Source organism: Labrus bergylta, chromosome 21, assembly GCF_963930695.1.
Source record: "Labrus bergylta chromosome 21, fLabBer1.1, whole genome shotgun sequence".
Taxonomy (NCBI): domain Eukaryota; kingdom Metazoa; phylum Chordata; class Actinopteri; order Labriformes; family Labridae; genus Labrus; species Labrus bergylta.
Window position 1 is genome coordinate 3943030 of NC_089215.1, and position 22869 is coordinate 3965898.

The following is a 22869-nucleotide window of genomic DNA, read 5'->3' on the forward strand; positions in this document are numbered from 1 at the left end:
CTCCAACATGTGTTTACCTCATGATCTGAAACCTTGCCCTGGTTTAGTGTGGGCATCCAGCATTGTAACACTATACGTGAGTTTTAAAATGGGGATCAGCAGAATAGGTCAACTTTAAAGCAAAAAAAGAGAGTTTCTCATAGAGAGTGTATAGGAAGATGAAGCAGTGGGGGAAAAATTTTAATTGAGGAAAATCTGAATGGAGGTAGCAAAGTGAGGTAGTGTTGGTATGAGAATAAGTTGCATGTTAAATCTCTAATGGATGCACCTGTTGTCTGTGTGTCAGCGACAGATTAACAGCAGCTGTTACCATTATGTCATTCATGCTGCTGCATATACATTTCCCCCCTCCCTTCCTGAAAGTGAATTCATGCTGTAACTCCAAGAGGCAACCTCCACTGTTGAAAAATGAAGCCGATGTACAACTCTTTGCCTTTAACACATCCAGGAGACAGGAAATAATATTAGCATCAATTAAGTAACCTGTCTGAGAACTTCATGCCCAATGCTCAATGTACATGTTCTTTTTTTACTGTAGCTTGAATTTTGTTATCCAAAAACTTTCCTGCTAAGGAGAATATCTGTATCAGGTCAACATATTCCACCTTAACTTCTTTGTAGGGTGTCAGATATTAAGCTAATGCTCGCTAGGCCGTTACAGCCGATTGTTAACATGATGTTAGCTAATAACTTCAGCTGGAGACCAAAATAACATTAGCATTTATTATGAGTTACGATAAGGACGCTGATCAATCAGACAGGTAAACATTAAGTGTCCAAAAATGCTAGAAATTCACCTTCCTTTAGAAGTGTAGCTAAATCAGCAGCTAAATGTGATAAGCTAACATCCCTACCCTCTGTTTAATGCGCTTGATGCTACAAGCTGCACATTTCTTAACCTTTAAAGATATACTTTGAGAGTTTTGTGAAAATCTATTTATTAAAATCATGTTTGGCCCAAGTCAACAAATATGATGTATTCACTCCACTTCTATTTTTAGCTTTTATCAACCCCACTTTCTTCAACTTTATTCCTGACCAGCTAGCTAAACAACAATTGCACCTATCAGTTGCTGCCTACTGATTAATGTATGATTGAGCATGCAGGGCTAGCAAGCAATGCAACCACAATCTCCCTGAACATAATGACTTTTCCTCTTGACGCATACATTAACTGTGTTAGAATTAAATCACTACCGAGTGTCACTGTCTCATAATTTAGATGCAGTAGCTGTAGAGACACATTTATGTTAGAAACACTGTCATGCACACGATTAGACAGACTATCGCTTTTTACTAAATCACCTCAGTTGACACAAAACCATTTATCTCCTTTAGTGCTGCTTAAGCAATGTGACTTTGGGAAGAAGCTGACCAAGCAAACAGCAGTGTGTGTGTTGGTGTGTGTGGATTCATGCATACATTATGAGCCTTTCTGTGTACGTGTGTGTGTGTGGACGTGAATCCTGGGTAATACACACCTTGGTAGCTGCATCCACATTGGCACCATGCTTGATGAGCTCAGCCACCACTTCTACATGGCCTTCCTTCGAGGCCAGATGAAGCGCGTTCAGGCCATTCTGAAGGGACACATTTTAAAATCCAGACAAGGAGAAAGTTCACGCCATAGAGTAAATAACACGGATCGACTTCAGGTGGAAAATCAGTGAGGTTAATTATCTGACGACCATTAATGTCTGAACAGAATTTGATGTTGTACAATCACAGAGGTGTTTAAATATGTCAGTCTGGACCACATTGTTGGACAAACCAATTATGTCTTCCATAGAGGTTCAACACCAGCATGGCGTCACCGTTTCATGCTTTTGTTCCCCATTAAATTGGTACCTAATTGTCTCAGGTCAATAACATAATTCAGCCTTTGACTGAGTGAGGGAGTTGATTTAGTCAGTGAAGTTTTGCTGCCGAAGTTTGAGAAATATTACTGATCACTTGTACCAAACTATTTACTTGGGGAGAATATTATTTTACAATCTGTAGTGGAGGTTCACTGTTGTTTTACCTGATTGCAAATATTAATGTCGACTCCATTCTTCAGGTAGTCCAAGGCTTTCTCTAGGTTCCCGGCACGAGCTGATCGCAGGTAACAAGCGTTTACATCCGTCTGCAGGAGGACACACAGAGAAGAAGAAGGACAGGTTGGTTTCTCATCTTAAATTTCACTTTGAAGCATTTATGAAAGGGTGATACAATTCAGGAGAATCAGGAAAATGCACTTTGTAACCCAAGTGGAGCAGGCAAAAGACGGAGAGGATGGAGTAATCTCATAATTGGAGGGTTTGTGGACAGGCTAGGGACACATGTTAGTGTTAGAGACACATGGTGAAGTGTATTTTGCAGAATATGTGACCTTTAAATAACAACAAAAAGGGAGCTAGGTCCCATCGTAGACATAAAAAAAGTCACATAGAGCCGACTCTTTCCTGACTGACACATCACTATTACTCGAGGCTATTTATTATATTTATAAAACATAAAATAAATATTGCAGAATTAATCAGAATTGACTGAGAGTCATAGAATCACCATGAATCCCTGCAATCACAGATAAGATGAATAAATCCTTTCAGGCTGAAGAAGCAGGGTATCGTTTCTGTTCACACTTTGAATAAGAGCCAAAAGAAGAAACGAGTTTAGGTTCAATGGTGAAACAAAGTAAGATTACTCCGTCTCCTGAAACACACCAGCTTAGCTACACATCACATCTCCGTGCCAAGAATAAACAGTCTGCCAAATCCAACCTACAACCGAGGGATTTACTTTATCTGTGTGATAAGAAGTCCAGCTCTGTACCAACATGTGTCCTTTACATAACACATGTACACATTTGCATTAAACTACATGCTGCAATGCATCAGAAAATGTAGAGGAAGTATCATCAGTGTAAATCGATTGAAATTTTGAAGATAAACTAAAAGTTATAAATGTTCTGCAAACCCTTGGTGTACTGTGACTGCACTACAATGGATTAATGCATGTCTTATTTCTTTGTCAGAGCCTATAAGTTATATTTTATAAAATACTATTGACTAATGTAAATCTTTATAACAGTGCTTTTGTCTTGTATAGCCGTCTTGATGTCGTGTTCAAGTGCCTAAGTAGGAGAATAATAACGAGAACTCAAGATAAAGAGTAAATTTAATACTTAAAAAATGATATATCTATTTATACAGACATTTTAATCTCCAAGTATTTATCTTATTTTTTATTCGGAGACATAGCCAAGACAGGCAGCAGCACAGACACAAAGTTACAGACGGAGACACAAAGGGAGCCAAAGTACAATTTTACAAAACGCCAACATATGCATTATCTATGAGTCAAATCTGTGAGTCTGTAGTTCAAGTAGTAAAGCTACAGACAGATTCCAGGCTGAGGGTGCAGAATACAAACAGTCCTTTGCCCAGCTTCTGTTTGTGCGTTTGGGACAGAGAGCATAAAGAGATCCTGAGACTGCAAATAATACACTCCAGTACTTTTCTATGTTATAAAAACACATATAATATGGTGTGGGAGCAGACCAAGAATAGACTTATACAGTATATAAATGTTTACGAGTGTGTATGTTTGAGCCTACGGGTCGCAACAGCAGGCCATCCTACCTGAGAGTACAACTCACAACAGTGAGTCAGAGCGCTTTACAGTTTGTTATGAACCTCTAGGACTCATGGTAGGCTGTATCGACCATATGGAGACACGGAGCAGAGGCGTGCATGAACAAAAGTACAAAAGATCACCATAGTCTAAAACAGGTAAAACAAAAGTTACAGCAACAAGGTGTTTTTTTTAACATTAAAAGAAAAACAAAACTTGTTTCTAAAATAAAAACCCAGTTTGAGCCTCAGCTTTTTTTTACCAGACACAGAACATGTGGTCTGAAATTAAAGTCATCGATCGAAATACCCAGGCCAGATATTTGTAAGACTTTTTGTGACCCCTCTGCCTTCAAAATCATCTGCAGATGAACGACCTGGGTATACACATATGTAGAGCCCCTTTTTCTTTTCTGAATTGGAAATCCCCCCGATGTTCTCTTTCTTTGTTCTGCTTTCTATCTTTGCTAGAAAACACGGAGAGGATGGATTACTAAGGAAGAGTTTTCATATCTATACAGTAAGTTGACTGTATAATTATTTGTGATTATGTGTGGCTCCAAATAAAGTAAACACATATGAAAAAACATCTGTATGTCCTCTTTTCAGGCACCACACAGTGCAAATAGTTTAAATAAATACAGTATGGCTGCTTGAATGCAGCCTGTGAGGCAAAAAGCAGCGACAAAACGGGTTTCATGTTCTTTGCCGCTGCTCAGTTATCTTTATATTTTTACTTTTACACTCAGACTCAAAATAATATAATTCATTTTTATCACCTTGTCTCATCTCTTAACTGAAGTAAGGTGGCTTCAAAGTATGAAGATGATGTTAAGGGGTGCCATTAGCCTAGTGGTTAGTTTGTGCGAGGCTATGGTCCTCCAAGTATGGTCCTTTCCACATCTCATTCTCCACTCTCTCTCTTCCTGATTTCTGCCGCTTTCCACTCTCCTGTCTCTACAATAAAGGCCAAACAAGCCCAAAAACAAACATTAAAAAAGAGCGATTATCTAAGAAATAAATCCTGAAAAACAACAGAAGGGACAAAAACATAATTTCAAAGTGAAGAATGAATCAGGAATGCTCTGTGACCGGTAGAAACTACACCCATTAGCAGAAGATTATCACCTCCAGCCTCGAACGCTGCATAAACACTTATGCTTCCTGACAACAACTGGGGGGCTGTGAGCATCCAAAATTATTGTTTATGAACTCTGTGGCGCATTTTTTCCAAGAAGCAGCAGCAAATCTGGGACAAACAAACACACACTGTGCTAACACCTACTGCTGCATGCACCAGCCTGTGTGTCAGGACAACGGCTGCAACAAAAACACTGCAATTTACAGCAAACTGGTCGCAACTGCAGACACGCTCCGTCATAAAGCTGAGCCGAGGGGAGCTAAACATGCTGCGTGTGCATGTCTGCGTATCTGTGTGTGAGGATTTCAGGGTGTGGTCGTGTGTGTGGCAGTGGGTGAATGAATGCATGCAGTGAGGGGGAACTTGTGTAGAAAGAGAATCAGAGCGTGGATGAAGCAGAGTCAACGAGCGTGTGTAGAGGAGGTTTAAAAAAATGTAGGAAGGAAAAGCAGGCAGAGAGGCAGACAGGCACAAAGAGTGCGTCTACAGTTTCATGATTGCAGTGCGGCGCTACAGTCCGCCACACCCGAGTATTTGGGCAGTACACAGGGGAAGAACTCTCCAATTACCCTCGGCTGCATGTGCCCATTAACCTACAATCTTCTCTAGACAGAATATACACACACAGAAAAAAACAAGGTACGACAGAGTTTGAAACAGATTCATTCAGAGTATGTGCTCATAGTTTTTGCATTTATAAATCCACTCTGGTTTCGAAAATCTATATTTGATGCCGAAAAGTGACATATCTGTTCCAGTCAGTGGTGGACAAAATACACAACTTCATTTCTTGAGTCAAAGTGTGGTCACATTGTTAGGCCACTTGAGTTAAAATACTGGTTGCTTTTAAAAATACTTAGTATGCAAAGTTCTTCTATTTTGAATCTCCAAACATTGTTGTATTTCCACTATGTACGAGTGCAGTCAAGAACACATGGGTGTATATTCTGCCACGTCATGTTTATTGAGAAAACATCATATACATTTTTTTAACTCCCAAGCTACAGATTTGCATATTTGCAGCTGCAAAATAATAATAGGGACAAAAACAGGAACAACCAAAAACACCTGATTAGCAGGGAAAATGTCAGCTGTTCTTTACACAGTGAATAAAAAACATTCACATTCCAAACATGGGCTTAAGATATGGACATGGGGGCAAGTTAGGTCGCGCCCCATGTACTGTACAGAGCATCTAGTCCTACAAGTGGGCGAGTTCAAATCCGACTTGCGGCCGCTTTCCTGCATGTTATTCGCAGTCTCTCTTTCTACTTTTAACTCTATCCACTATCCTATCAAAATAAAGGCATAAAAAAAGCCCCAAGATATGTCTAAAAAAATCACCAGTCACCATTCCTCTCTGCTGTATAGCCATCATGACCACCACTAAATGAACTGCCTGATCTGAGTGATGGTTGCTGTAAGGTCAACCATGGACATACGGCAACAAACCAAACTCAGACCTACAAACACAGTTTGTCGTTTGTTGGATCGAATTTTAGAAAAGAAAAGAAAAGTCATACGCTGACTTCAGAGCGAGGAGAACAGGAGACTTATCAAGAAGTGTATACTCTTTAGTGCATCATACCAGCCATTTATTGTGTTTTAACATAATAAACAAAACTCTGACAAGGAATGTAATCAAACTGTTGTTCAAACATGCTGGTTATAATATAAACATGAAATATGAAGGTATTTTAAAGGCTCTTTTAGGTGTTTTTCAGACTCTCTGATATCTTCGAGGGTCATGAGTAAGCAGACTGTCTCATAAAAGTCAGCAACGACTCCAGTGAAGTCTATTAACACTGCATACATCAACATAAGCCTCTGTATGCAAACAGTCATACCAGATCAAGAAACACTTTAACATCAAAACCCCTGAGTGTATCAAGCTGAATAAATGTGTGCTTAGGATTTCAACTTTTTATACGTATATGGAAATATGTGTCATTTCTTGATTTGAAAGTTACAGCCTGGCTCTCATAGTGCGCAGCCAGACTTTAAGCAAACATACAGAAGGCAATTTTAGATTCTGGTGGAGATCCAAAAGCTTTTTCTTTGACATCAGAAATGTGGGAAAAATGATGCAAAACACATCTCAAATATTTGTCTTTTGAAAAAGGCACGCCATCAAATACAAAGACTGAAGTTTTCTTTGATGTTCAAAACTATTCCTAAAGGCCAAAAGTTACTGCAAAAAGCACTCATAGCATTTGGAAGCCTTTACATTGCATTGACGTTTATAGAATATAAACGTCTATCAGTTAAAGGAGCAGTATATAACTCAGACACCTAGTGTTTAAAATGGGTACTGCAGTCTGGCAAACCGAGGGACGTTCAAAATGACCACGTGGGGGTGCCTTAAAACAGCCTATCACCTCTGGTCCAAACAAATCCAGGACCAGAATCTAAACTTAGAAGGAGGACATACTGGCTGCTGCATTGTTGACTGATTAGCTAGCACTTCAACATAGCATGTTTCCTTAAAGTTTGATTATATGGAAATGTCATTTTATGATTTCATTCAGTAGATATCTAACATATTGGTCATACGATAGTTGTAACTGAATGACCTGAGGCTTCAAGCTTTAAAAACCTCATCAAATATAGCGTAACGTGACAGAGGACAGAGTTGGTCCGGTGTGTTAGACGGTCTTGTCTCGCTCACCGCACCATGATCTCTGTTATTGTAGACTGATTGTCGGCTAAAGCTGATCGCTGAGCTCATTTCCCACTCGCTGAATGGATCTTATCTGAGTTCATCATCACACACACACACACACACACACACAGAGTGTTTTTGGTGTCAGCATTCAGTCTGTGGGGGCTGCCTTCAAACAACAACTGATTTTTAAGATATGGTTTTATCACTCCTATTAGTGCTTTTTGATTTCTTCCACATAAAGAGAACTATACGTTCAGTTTTGAACTACAGTTCCCATGAAGTGGGGGATTTGGGAGACGTTAAGAATGTAATGTGGGTATATAGTCAGTGAGTTATGTTATGGGTTATTTTTTTAAAATCCTGTATTTGTTTACATTCTGGAAAACTGGCGCCACTTAGTGCATACAAAGTTCACTTATAGCCGTTTTTTGTTTGCATTGTTCCCATGCATGCATGTACGGACGAATATCACTGAGATTACTTTGACTTTAAATCTTAAGAAAGGAAAAAAAAAACTCAAATGTTGATGATCCTCAGGCTACTCCGGTGCAGATTTACTGGCAATCATTTACAAAGTGCACCACTAATGGACACTCTATATAAAACCCCTCCTATTATCTATGCCAAAAAAGAACCCGGCTCATATTTGAAACAATAGCTGATCTCAGCTTTTGAAAGCAGCATTACGTCCTGCTAATGAAGTGACTGCTTAGCTATTAACTCCCATGACACACAATCCTCTGTACGACAATACACATTACAGAAAAACATCACCCACACATGATCACCACCAGACAAGTTTGCCAAGAAGCAAAAGTAAATATGGATTTTTTAAATTCAATTAGGAAGCTTTAGTCCTCCACTCTGACCTGAAATAATTCCCTACCACATTTTGTGTAATTAGCTCCATCTTTTCATAGAATTATAAGTCAGATGCTTCTTAAAGGTCACATATTATTCTCCTTTTTAACAAGTTGAAATAAGTCTCAGAGCTTTCCAAAACATGTGTGTGAAGTTTCTTGTTCTAAATCCACAATGATCCTGTATTTGATCATGCCTATAAACCCCTCTATTTCAGCCCTGCTCAGAACAGGCTGTTTCTGTGTCTGTACCTTTAAATGTAAATAAGATGGGTCTGACCACGCCCCCTCTCTGGAAGGGCTTGGGTGTACTCGGTGCTTTCTCGCTCCATGCCCTATTGTTTAAGGTGAGAAGGCAGACTCAGAGGGCAGATCAAACACCTAGCTGTGGGAGTGTCACCCACCTGGGGGAGGGGTTACTGTCCTTTGTGATGTCATGAAGGGAAAATCTCCAAACAGCCTGTTTGAGCACACATTTTCTGAAAAGTGGAGCAGGCAAAAGACAGAGAGGATGGACTTTTCTCATCATTGGGGGGTTTGTAGACAGACTAGGGACACATGAGTGTAGGAAAAAATGGTGAAGTATATTCTACATAACATGTGACCTTTAAAAATACAATAATGAGCAAAGTTGCAGCTATATGAAATTAATGTGAAGTATGTAAATCTAGCCCTCATTATAACTATGCAAATTCAGGTCGGCCTTCATTTGTTAACTTAGCCTGGCTAGTAGCTACGGGTAATAAATAATAAAATATTATATATTCTAAGTTTTCAGAGGATGTAGCCACTTTTCTGTTGAGTGTTTTTTTTTTTTTGTTTTTTTTTTATAAACTAAGGGTTTAAAGGCACAATGCCAAACCTTTTGAGATAAAGTGGCACCAGCTCGGCTGCTCATAACTTATCAGAGATTGCACTTTAAAGCATCATGCTCTTAGAAGGTTCTCTAAACACAGAGTGCTGAAGTCCAGCATGAGGTCTGGTGGATTTCACCTACATCTACCTACACACAGCTGTCAAGTAGATTTACTTTTTATGTAGAAATAATACCAATGGATGTTTTATTTATTTAATTTTTGTCCATTATTTTCAAGGCCTGATTGTTTACGGATGAAAGGTTTCTGAATTAATTGGAAATTTGAGCTCATAATTGAATTCAACCAGACAATATGGGCTTAATACCCAGTGGGAGGATCTAAAACAAGTTTGCAAGACATAAAACAGTGAAATTCACCTGAATAGCTACTGACAAATAGCTAATAAACTGAACATATAAGCTGGATCATAGCCCTTTATCTTTAAATCACAATCTTGCGTTCTTTTCCTGCCCATATATGTCCTGTTTAGGATGACCTTAAAGTCCCAAAAATGGGGAAAATTAGATAATATAACGTGTTATGAGCCAACACAGAGAGGAAAAGAAAGCTTAGCAGCTGTGTTAAGTACAGACTGTGCAGTATATGCATGTTCATGTGCACACAGGAATGTCACTGATAAGAGTCCACCGAGACCGCACAACGACTCCAGAATTAGAATCAATAAAAATGTCTTCCTGTTCATCTGAGTGAGTGTGTATGCCTGCTATTCCTGCCATCAGCCTGCACTGTTTTCATCACCGGCCTCTCAAGTTGCTGCGGCTCGAGTACACGGCCACATTGGTCGTCGGTGTGAGCCAGGAATGCAGTAGTCACTATGTTGTTTATCACACTGTTCCTGTGTCCAAATAAGAGCTGAAATATCAAAACTTTTGATTTGTTATCAGAGAAAAGGCAGAAAATACATCTGCAAATTCAAACAGTAAGTAATAATACCTTTAGGTCCAGCATTTATTCCAAACATTCTCTAGTTACGGCTTCTTTATTTGGGAGGATTCACTTCTTTTCTTTGTTTCATAAGATATAACTGAATACGATTGGTTTTAAGGCGGTCAGATATAAGGGACTTTGGTTCAAATGCACTTTATGCACACCTTTGTACGGACCAAATGTTAAACAATGATGTAAACAAGCAATTCATTGCTAATCTGAACAAACACAAAAGTCTTCATGTTTTGGTTTGATACAGCCAACAGTTTGTGATATTTTTGGGAATAATTTGGTGTACTAAGGCATTTTAAGGGATTTAGTCAGAAGCAGTAGCTCACCTTAAAGCGATTAAATCAATGTTTTGTATGTTTGATTTGGTGACTTACCAGGTAGTATTTTGTTCCTGGTTGTATGTGGAAGATTTAGCCTCATAAATGTGGTCAAATTTGCATTAAATTTGGAATACATGAAAGACTTTGAGGCAAACTTATTCAATTGTACGCTATATGTTTGTGACAAAAGTGCACAGATACTATGAAGACTCTGGACTCAAATCGACATTTAAAGATGTCTTATTGTTTGTTTAAAGCAGATATAAAGCTTCAGTTTCAGTTTTAAGTTAAGTGTCCCTTCACTGAAACTTAATATAGCCACGAGCGATATGCAGAGAATGCTTCAGTCGCTCATACAGTTGCACACATTCCTGCATGAGAGCTGCTCCCTGCAACCAGCAAACATGCTAACACAGTCTGACATGCCAACAGCTAGCTAACAAGCTGTGTGACAGTAACGTCTATTCGTGAAAGTAAGACACTACAGTTACATTTTTTTTTTTAACCTTTATCTTTTACTTTTTATAAGCAGTTCAGAGAAATAGGTAGTAAAACTGCACCAGATAGGCCTCTCGAAGATAAAAGCACCTTATGAAACTTCTGTCACATTTAGCCTGTTAGCGTTTCTTTTACTAAAGACACACACTGACAGTCAAACATTACATTTCCTTCGACTGACATTGTCATAACTAGGTTTGGTTTGTAGGTTAGAGAAAAGTTGCAAACTGGAAGTTAATGTCTGAGTTTTAACCTCCTCATGTAACATAAAACGTCTGCACTATAGCCTAGCCAGACACAAGCTAGCTCACGCTGTATATCACTTATCACCAACTAGCTAGGTTTTCTGTTTTTATTGAACAGAAACAAAAGGTTGAGGGAAAGTAAAAGGCGACAACAAATAAGATTTCTATCGGTTTCACTTCTTTTTTGAAGTAACAGTTCAAAATAAGTATCAAAATAACCGAGAATATCTGAGTGGTTGCCTCCTGAAAGCTATGAAGCTGCTGCAAGATAAGCTAGCGCTGTATTTCATGTTTCACTTATTCTGTTATATTTAACAGAATAATTATGTTACACACTTTACAACACATAGAGCCTCAAAAGTTAATCCAAGCGTAGGTCGATACCTCCATATATACCATAAAGCCAATGCAGTAAGCTAGTCATATTAGCTATCCTGGGCCTACTCTGTCTATTATATATTACCTGCTGTTGTATTTTACTGTACAGAAACATATATTTACTGAGAGTTAAACTCTACAGAACTTTAGATTAAAGCCCGCCAAATTGGATTAATTGCAGATGAGTTAAAAAGTTGCAAGATTCAAGCTAATATCTAAGCCCAAACACATTTAAAACTACCATTAAAACTGCTGTAAGCCAGTCATGAGCTAGCTTAACATGGACATTTTTATAGTGTTTTTTGCAGTGTTTGTTTATATTTTTGGATTTAATATGATATATTATTAAGTGTCATTTTACACAAATTGACTTTTTTTTTATTTTTTTTTTACATATTCTGTGATATTAGATTATGTACTTCCTGCTGTGTATTATTTGTTTACCTGCTCAAGGATAACAGATGTGAATTAGCTATTACTCTGGTGCAATTACATTTAATTGTGCGCTGCCCCTTTAAAAATGAACAATAAAGCCCCTAAAAGTCTAACACTATAAAAACACCCCCCCCAGCCTTACGTAGTTTAATTGACAGGTAAAATTCCTGCTATAACCTGAAGTAATAACTAATTATCATTATCGTACTGCAGAGAGACATTACTCAGCTGGTTTAAGCTGCATCCCTACAATGAGCTAGTTTTTCTATTAGCCGAAAGAAACACCTAATGACTGAAAATCATACAGAACATTAAATCTATATCCTCAAAACTTTATGTTTTAAGAAGGAAAAAAGTTGCAAAATTCAAGCATTAGATGGATATCCTCCATGCATACTTGGTTTTATTTGTAGGTTGAAAGGTTGTGATATTCCTGCATCTATCCGATTTGATACCTCCTCAATTATCATTGAACTGCTGCAGTAAAGCAGTCATGACCTAGCTCACATTAGGTCACATACTGTAAACAAGCTTGCATTTACTGTTTAATCTAACAAAAACACTTCATTTCTGAAATTCAAGCTCTGCAGAACATTAATTTCACATCCTTTAAGACTTGGATTCATCTGTAGGTTGGAAAAAGTTGCGATTTTGCTGCATTTATCTGATCCTATACCTCCTTAATTACCATTAAACTGCTGCAGTAAGCCAGTCATGAGGTAGCTTTCACTGTGTATCACTTATCACCAGCTTTAGAGAGACTTTGAGTTATCACAGGGACACATGAAGGGCTTTCTGAATCCTCTAAAGGGTGGTTTTAAGTTAATGACAACATTAGTCATAACAAGAAATCATAACCTTAATCGCTCTTCTTTATGATGAATTTGTATCATAAAGTTCTCCTAATCGCACCTTAATTCACCTTTTCCCAAACAGACACAGAGCATGCGCCACTGTCCAAGGTCAGGTGTTTCCATACACATCCCTGTGCTGCAACATGAAACTGTATCCACAAACCACTGCATGTTAACGCTCATAAAGAGAACCCAATCAACAGGACTTTATAAGTGCACAATCACAGCAAAGCAGGTAGGAATCCCAACAGGCACACACACACACACAGACACTCACATTCACGCACACTGCAGCAGAGTGGTGCAGCAGAGTTGCCACTGCGACCCGTCCCATCAACGACCCCCCCTCTCCTCAGCCTATAACGTCCCATGTCTGGATCCTTTAAACCACAACAATGCTCAAATCCTACAGGCTATAAATCCCCCCAAATCTTGTTAGCATAACAACATTGCAGCCGGATAGGAGGAGGTAAAGTGCGTGTGAAAGTAAAGTAAACACACAGGAAAGACTTACTTCCACCAAATAGTCTGCTGCCTCCTCCACTGCCATGTTTCTCAGCCTGCAGCTCAAAGTGAGAAACCTGATCACTCAATTTACTGTAGCAGCTAGCCCTATAGCCTGGCAGCCAGGGAGAGAGGGATGGGGGCAAGAGAGGAGAGGGTGAGGAGAGGGGGAGGGACGTCTGTATGTGCATGTGAGAGAGAGAGAGAGAGAGAGAGAGAGAGAGAGAGAGAGAGAGAGAGACAGAGAGAGAGAGAGACAGAGAGAGAGAGAGGGATAGGGGCATTATGTCACAGCTAAAAATACCTGGCTTGCAGTGAGAAAGTCCAGAGCATGGTGGAGGCAGTGGGGGGAAGGGTGGGGGGGGGGGGGGGGGGGACAGATGAGTTCCGGCGTTAATCTCAGACAAACTCTCACTGGAACAACTCGGGATCAGAGGACAATACACCGCTCTGAGTGTGTGTGTGTGTGTGTGTGTGTGTGTGTGTGTGTGTGTGTGTGTGTGTGTGTGTGTGTGTGTGTGCACGAAAGGCACTGGCACCAGGCAGAACAACTTTAAGTTTAACTGAATAAAGAAAGTAATTTATAAATTTATATTTCCATCTATTCAGATTTGTTCAGAAGAAGATCACTGATACCTTTCAGCTCTGATTAATCAATGTGCATTATGCCATAAAAATGATCATGGCTTTAAGGACTCATGATTCAATAGAAAAAATAATAAACAACAAATAACTATAAATGCATCAGGAATTGTAGCTGTTCTCTGTATCAAACTAATATGTATAAAATATATTTGAGGTCCTGACTTCAGCCGGACAAAACAAACACATTTGAAGGTATCATCTTAGTAACTGTAGTAAGTATTTTTAAAAACAATAAATCCAGCTTGATTTCCAACCATTTCCTGTTTTGTTTACGCTGAGGTAAACCTCACCTGCTACATCCACCATGTCTATCTTCTTCTTCTTCACTGGTGTGGCTGTGCATGCTTAACAGACTCTCTGCACACACAAACATAGAATAATATGTTGCCTGATGGATGCTAATGGATTATCAAAATGTTTTCTTATCTTAAAATACGGCCTTATGAGCCTCTGGATATTTCTACCTTTTGTCTTTTAAATTGTTTTTTAATCAGGAAATGGTGACAGAATATTAGTTTGATTCACTGTGTTGCAAAGATACAGTGAAATGGTAAATGGACTTGAGCTTGTATAGTACTTCTTCTGACTACTCAAACCACTTTTACACCGCAGGTCACACCTACACATTCTCACACTGATGGCAGAGGTTGATATGTAAAGCGGGGTTAAGTGTCTTTCCCAAGGACACATCGGACATGTGGCTGCAGGAGCCGGAGATCAAACCACCGACCTTCCGGTTAAGAGACGACCGATGTGATGACAACCTTTGACCATACCACCCTGAAGGTGATGTCAGAGGAAAACTGCTGTCATGTCCTTTTCTTTAACAGTTTATTGGACATCATTTGTACCGTCACTCTGCAGAGATGAGGTTTAGACCTGTGAGTTTTTACACATCTGTTTGTAACCTGCTAACACCTGTACACCTGACTTTAATTTAGGTTCATTTACTCAGAACGTCTCACAAAAGATTAAATGCTGACTCAGGAGTAATCAAATTGCATCCCTGTCACCCTCTTTCTTTGAGGAGAACACATTCAAGTAATCCTCTGAACATGTTCAGACTCGACGACAGAACATGAACACTTCTAAAAATAGGACAAGGTCAGATCTATTCAGCACCTGATAGCCCCGGATGAACCGGAGCCTAAATCATGACTGCAACAGATTAACAGGTCAATCCAGGGAAAAGGACACTTTTCATGGGGAAGTCTCCTTGAACTTGACGCTGAATCCTGAAACTAGTCGCTACATGTGAGTCAGTCAGACAAGAAAGCGAATTTAATGTAAGCCGTCGCTTTCATCATATTTGTTTTTTTTTGTTTTTTGTTGTTCTTGAAAGTAGTTGCCTGTAAGTATAACTTATTTAAAAAGGATACGTATGGGAGCACCGATAGCCTAAAGTGGTAATATTGCAAGCCCCATGTACAGAGTTGCAGGGGCTGTGGGTTTGAATCCCACTTGTGCCCTTTGCTGCATGTCATCCCCCGTAACACAAAAAAAAGATAAATATTAAAGACCTAAAGCTTTAGCATACACATATTGTGTTTTTCAACTTCTTTTATTTTGAAATTCTCAAATACATTTTTTTTTTTTACAATTTCTTTGTGTTTTGCTTTTTTGTTTTTTTGGGGGGGGGGCATGATCAATACAGTCTGCAGATCAGGATCTTGTGCTGTTATAAAGACAGAAAATAACTTTTGAAGAGGGCAGATTATTCTCGGATGAAGCGTGTCAAGTGGGGTACTTCACCTGCAAAGCACTTCCTGTTTAGCTCCCTCAGTCCTCTGCAGCTTAAACCTCCTTCACACAGGTCTGCAACACGCTGCAGTCCCAGTGAGAGAGACAGTTCAGACCTCAAGCCAGCTTAATTAACAAAAACATAGTCTACTGTCCCCATGATGTATACAGAGACACTAATAATGCTTGTGTTCCAGAGATGGTTTCACAGATGAAATCAAACCCATATGAGGCTCTAAATACACTGATGAGACTGTAAACACACTTAATGATATAGAAATGAGTCAGCAAATTATCACTTTTAGACACTCAGCTATAAAAATAGACTACAAATACATTAATGATACAATTATTTAAATGTGTTGAGGACTCATTTGTTTTGTACTCTGTCTCGTGTCTTCACTCTGGAGAAGGAGGAGTGTGTCTCATCTGTCAGCGCAGGTAGAACAGAGGCTTTCAAACAATCCACAGCATCAGGGTTAACCATGAGAGACACGTTACACACACACACACACACACACACACACACACACACACACACACACACACACACACACACACACACACACACACACACACACACACACACACACACACACACACACACACACACACACACACACACACACACACACACACACACACACACACACACACACACACACAGAAACACACACTGGGTTAATGATCCGTCTTCTGTGTTTTATGACATCTGTGAAGGGGGGGGGGGGAGGGGAAGAAGGAGGGAGACAGGAGACAAGAGACAAGAGAAAGAGAGGGGTTGCCATAGCAACAGAAGCGCCTAAATTCACAGTGATGCACCGGCTTCATTGCGTGTCTGTTTAATCTTTAATATAAACACGTATAGATTAAAACCGTCGAGCAGGACGAGTGATTTGCGAGGGGATTTGTATCAATGCCACATCACATGACATACAGATGTGACGCAGAAATGTTCGGCCCCATATAAACCAAACGTGGTTGACAATGTTTTTTTTTTACGACCCAGCAGATGTTTCAAAGGACGTTTGCCGCTCTTTCAGTCAGTGACGTTTGATGAGACGTGTTTATGATATCAACTGAAATGTGAGCGTAACACAGAGTATATCTAAAACTGTCAATTACCAAAACCTGTTATCAGACATTTAACAATACAGACTTTCCTTTTACCTGTTCAGGTATAAACGCAGATTTTAGAGGTCGTAAAGTATGAAGAAATAAGGTTTAAATTTTGGTATAAGAGACACAATTTAGGAATTAAAATAAACACCTATAGATATCCATCATTATCTATTCCGCTTGTCCTGTTTGGTATCTGGAGTTGATCCCAGCTGTCATGAGGTGAAAGGAGGGGAACACCTTGGACTGGTCACCAGTCGACCACAGGACTGACCAACAGAGACACATCATGATAACACTCACACCAACGTGCAATTAAAAGTCACCAATTAAACTAACGAGCATGTCTTTGGACTGTGGGTGGAAGCCGGAGTACCCGGAGGGGAACCGACCACGACCACAGAAAGGTTCCTGTCCGACGGGGGATTTGAACGAGGAACCAATTCTTGCTTTGAGGCAACAGCACTAACCACTAACCACTAACCACTAACCACGTGGCTGCAGCCCACAAGTATAGATATAACAATATCAATACAAAGTTTCACCTGTATTATGACTTTTTTATTTTGTTCCAATATGAAACATGCTTCAGGCGAGGGATCAAAAGATCGTCATAAAAATATTTCTTTGCGTATCTTTAACTGTAAGAATAATTCAAGTGGTCAAATATAATGTGAACTTTCTCAATTAGGAATCATTTAAGCTCAGGAGGGATTTCTTTTTAATAAAAAATACTTATCAGTATCAGTTCAATAATAAACAGAGTACTTTAATGATGTGATCTCTGGTTATAAAATTATTTCATCTCCTTGATTCTGTCTCTTGATTTAAAATCTTAAAAAAGTAAAACAAAAACAGGCTTCAGAGAAGGCAACAAAGGGGATTATTAGGTACAAAAAATAGGAGACACACACACCTATATACACACACACACACACACACACACACACACACACACACACACACACACACACACACACACACACACACACACACACACACACACACACACTAACCTCAGCTTGCCTGCTTCCTGCTCATTAATTTGCAGGTCCACTATCAGGCCCTAGTGGTCATTAAGCGGTACTGCATCCACTGCAGCAAAACAGACACACATGTGAACAGTCAGATGACTCCCTACATGTTAACGATGACTTCCTCTCCCTGATTGATATTACAAAAATGAATAACAGCACCCAGGACTCATTTTAAAATCCTAAATCAATAGTTTTATTGATTCTGTATCAAAACTCAGTTACTTTCAAACCTATTTAAAAACATCTATTTTGTACTGTTTATGTTATGAAATCAGCAGGGAATGGGCTGCTATAGGGATGCACAGGTTGTGTGTGTGTGTGTGTTTGTGTTTGACTGTATGTTTGTGAGTGCCTCAGCCTGGCAGTGGAGTGCTGCAATCTGATTGGCTGCTTGTCTACTGCAGTCTCAGGACTCTCACAGCACTCGATGGGAGGCTGAAAACACAGCGTATCTCCTTCCTCACCTCCTCCTCCTCCTCCTCCTCCTCCTCCTCCTCCTCTCTGCTCTTGTTTTCACATCTCCTTTGCAGTTCCAAAGTGAGATATTCCAAATCTGTGATCTCTGTAATGATACTTATAAATGCTGAATCATCACTGTGGTTTGGCATATTTATAGCCTCTTTCAAAGATGTTCAAACTCCAGACATCATCAGACACATGCTGCTGTGTGTGTCAGGGACTCTTTATTTTTCAACTACTTCTTCTTCAGCCTCTGTCCCCCTCATTAGCCCTCATATGATTGGCTGGCAGATGTGTGCCGCTGTCTCCTGATTGGATGAGGGAGATGACGTCGCTCTGCTGCTGCTGGATTACAGGCAGTGCTGATGTAAGGCATATATATATGTGTATGTATGTCCGAGTTTGTGTGTGTGTGTGTGAGAGAAGGTAGACATGACCAGCCCAGAGGAGGGAGCGGAGATCAGACAGAAACACCTTCAGGCAGACTGTCCGCTCAGATCTGGGTGTCAAACCGTCAATCTGACTTGACTTCTGCAAAGACCAAACACAGTGAGGACCAAAAAACAGAGGAAAAAACAGGAGAAAATCTTCAGCTACTGTACCACTGTTTGGTTTAATGTCATCTGACAGAGACAGAGCGCTGCTCATGAATAAATTAACATCTGTCCTGGCCCACAGAGCAATATCCCGGGCTGCAGAGTGTGCTGCACGGGATCAACAAAACCAGCCCTTCATGCATGCAGATGAGCTACTGTTTTAAAGACATCTGCAACATCTGTAATCTACAATCTGAAACCCTTTACACACATAATCTCTTCACGTTTTCTAGACAATTTAAGAACATGCAAATCTAAAAAATGTACAGACTTTCCTTTCACACCTGCACCTCACAGCAGGAGATTGTCAAAAGACTCTGTGTGGTTTAGGTGAGGGGATCAAAGAGGTAGAGCATGCAGGAGGACAAGGAAGAGTCTCCAGTTGTGGAGGCTGTTTCTAGGTTAGCATCATTGCAACATTTAAATAGTATGCTTCTCCAGAACAATCTTGAAAGTATAAAGCAAGAGAGGCTAGCAGTAAAGACTACAAAGCAGAAAAAAATCATCGCCCCACCCTCCCGCTCCTGGTGAATGTTTCAGACTATTGCCTCCTTGCACCCAAACGTCTCACACACACTTTTTACTAGAGGGCTGGCAGGAAAAGGGGCATTTAAGGTTACATGGATTCAGCTGTTTAGAGTCCATCCCGACTGTCTGGAGATTTTCTAAAGTGCGGAGAATTAGAGAAAGTGGTTTATAAGATTGTGAGCAAGCTTGCAAGAAGCATTGCAGTCTTGCAAAAAAAACTAAAAAACACATACACTGATGTTATAATGAAATGTCTTGAAGTCTATGGATCTGGTAGGATTTACCACGGCCCAAACTACAGTTTCTGAAATTTGTAGATCAACTTAAATCGTCCACTTGTGTTTAAGCAAGCTTTGATTGAATTGAGGTAAACAATCTGTGTGGAGGAGAAGACGCCTAAAGAGAGATAACACCAGCAAGGATCTAGAGAGGAGGAAACAATGTCAGTAAGTGCAAACGAGCAGCTTCAAGTCCGAACAGACAAAGGTGCTGACAGGCAGAGCGCAGGGTGTACGGCAGAAGATTCTTTAAAAAACAAAATCAACAACCATCAAGCTCAACAGAGTCTTTTTTCCCCGTTGGTTCTGCCAAGCAGGTTCCCTTGGCTGTGGTTTCGCTGGATAGTACGTAGGTAGGGACAGTGGGAATCTCGTTCATCCATGTAAATAATCAGCATAAAAATTCTAATCAATGCCAACATAATCCCCAATAAAATCATCATCAGATTAATCATCTACATCATCATCACTGTCATTAAGTGCATATGTGCTTTTCAAAGAGCTGGGTCTTTAGCTTTTACTTAAAGGTAGTAAGGGACTCTTCAGATCAGATGAAGTTTGGTTATTCATTCCACCACCAGGGGGGGTAACAGAGGAGAAGAGTCTTGATTTGAGATTTAGGGCCCATGTTGTGAAGGTTGGACTGGGCGTCTTTCATTAGCAGAGCGTATTGGCTATAGAAGAGAGTTTATAAACCTGGATGAAGGTGTTCAGGTAAAGCTCTTTTGTCAGTGAGCAAAACGGGTTTTGGATTTGAAGCCAGCAGTGACTGAGGGAGGTGTACAGAGTGTGCTCTTTTGGGTAGATTGAAGACAAGTTGTGCTGCTGTGTTCTGGATCATCTGCTGAGGTTTAAATGAGGATGTGCACGCAGGAAGACCCTCCAGTAAGGAGTTGGAGTAGTCAATGCGATTGCTTTATCTTTAAACCGGACACTTTGAAAAGTTGGCTGTCACTCCGAGAGGCTTAAAGGATCTATCCTGAGATTGACCAATTATGTAGCAAGATATGACTTTCAATTAATATACAAAGAGGGAGCGAAAAAGGGGTCATAATTTGAAACCAAACTTTAACTAAGGAAACCCAACAATGAAGTGTGAGTGTATAATAATCTGAGCGGATTAGAGGAACAGTTAATACCTGGAACTGAAATTTAAGTCAAACTTTATCCTGTTTCTGTTTCAACAAATAAGACGGCCAACAACGATGGCGCCTGCAGTGAACAGACACCAGGAGCAGCAGCCTTCAGCTCTCCAGCTCAATGAGTCAAAAAGGCAATTAAGGAATTGCTCAGGAAATCAATCGAGCACTTTAGTAGTATGTACTACATCAGCAGCGTCGCTATTTCCTCCCTCTGCTGACTCTGAAGCCTCATGACCATGACCAGTCACCTTCACTGGGCTGAGACTGCCACGGTCACATCTGACAATCTGTAGTTCACTTTCTCACCTTTAGATCATTTAAATAGAACATTTCTCTACTCTTTACTACTACGAGTGTTTTCATCCCATTTAACAAACAACATTTATCAGAAGCTCCAGACAATTTACCAACCGAGCTGAACATCACATGAGCTCCTAGCCCCCCTCCCTTTAATTTCACACAAAGACGTTCAGCACAAGAGGTGGACAAAATTGTCCCTGCATGGCTCAAGCTGCAATTGTCTGTGTCCTGCATTGGTGTGCAGCAGGCTAATGTTAGCATGCTAATGATCCACAGAGGATTACATTTCTAGCTCCGTCCACCAGATAGTTTATAACTGAAGAAGCCTTTCGGAGGAGAGGGGAAACTTCTTCAAGATCTTCAACCAGGTCCAGTTGCCTTTGGATCAAGCTTTGACTTTAACATTAGCGCTCTTTAGTTAGCTCCTAGCTTCACATTGCATGCATCTCAAAACTATTGCCATTAGCTAAAAAACGCTGACGTGACATCCAAGTGAGCAGAGAGTATGTTATTCTTCTTCTCTCCTTGACTAAAACAGCTGGTGTTTGATGACCTGATGCTGGATTGGTTTTATCACGGGTTTAACATCTGAGCTTGACAATAACGGGCAATTTCACAGAATGATAGAAATGAAAAAGAGAACAATGTTTTTTGGGCACAGGAGATAACAAAAGAGATGAACATTTCACTTCAGAAGAGAGTATTTGTGACAGTTTTGGTGATTTAAATGTTCATGGGAGCTGTATTTTTGTGTGTGCAAACAAAATGTTCTAGTCCTTGACTTTGTTAAAATCCCAAAAGCTGAAAGTTTTGAAATGTTGCACCGTAGCGGATGCTTATTTGTCCTATATTATGGAAAGCAAACCCCGAGAACATTCTTTACTTTTTGTATTGAACGTAGAAAGACATAAATGCTGAATGAGATTCTGCACTGAACTACAGAAGCCTTTTTTTCCTCTGCTCTGTTCTGTTTTCTTAAATCCCAGAAGAGCCTAAGGAGAAGTTGGATATATTTCTAAAACAGAGGAGTAGATAACCTTTAAACATGTCTCCCGTTAACGCTGATTTCTTCTGGTTTGATGATTAAGACTGAGCTGTGAAAGGAATGAATTGTTGGACCACAGCGACTGTGTTTCTGGTGTCTCATAGAACCCAGGAGGGTTGGGCTCAATATGTGCATGACATGTAAATCAAATACAATCAGTGGATCAATATACAGCAGCATGGATACATATTCTATAGAGAGAGAGACAGTGAGGAATCATGTTAATGAGGGCAGTGATTTTGGATCAGATGCTACATCTCTCTGAACAAAGTTCGGGTCAATGCATGAAAATAAACGTCTCAAAAAGCAACATTAAGTCGTCAACCCTGCACAGTGATCTGGTCTGGAGTTCAGTAAAAGACACACTTTAAACACTGTTGATGCAAACTCATCAGTCTACCTACAAATGTATGAACAAAATGAAGATGGAGAAAGTATCTTACTGCACTTCGCTGCACTTTGCATTAAGATTCTTGCTCTTTCTCAGTGTCATTACTCGGTCAGATCTGATCAAACCCGAATGATTTGTATGTTTTCATAAAATTCACTTTATTTACACTTTCAGTGGATATCATGATGTTTGGGCGGAGGTAGCTCAGTCTGCAGGGACTTGGGTAGGGAACCGGAGGGTCGCCGGCTCAAGTCCCGG

General features: G+C 39.9%; 1 protein-coding gene across 34 annotated transcripts in view; it reads right to left on the bottom strand.

Moving 5' to 3' along the window:
- The window catches only part of LOC109992409 (ankyrin-3-like), a 158903-nt gene that overhangs the window by 81885 nt on the left and 54149 nt on the right, over window positions 1-22869 (bottom strand). For 33 of the 34 annotated variants that reach the window (XM_065949374.1, XM_065949368.1, XM_065949360.1 and 30 more), the window contains exons 2-3: window positions 2024-2125; window positions 1482-1580 (exon numbers count right to left, since the gene is read on the bottom strand). In XM_065949374.1, coding sequence (XP_065805446.1) covers window positions 1482-1580; window positions 2024-2125 — 201 coding nt within the window. Of the gene's footprint in view, window positions 1-1481; window positions 1581-2023; window positions 2126-13341; window positions 13463-22869 lie in introns of those variants that run through there. The other variant, XM_065949375.1, reaches the window with a different exon arrangement.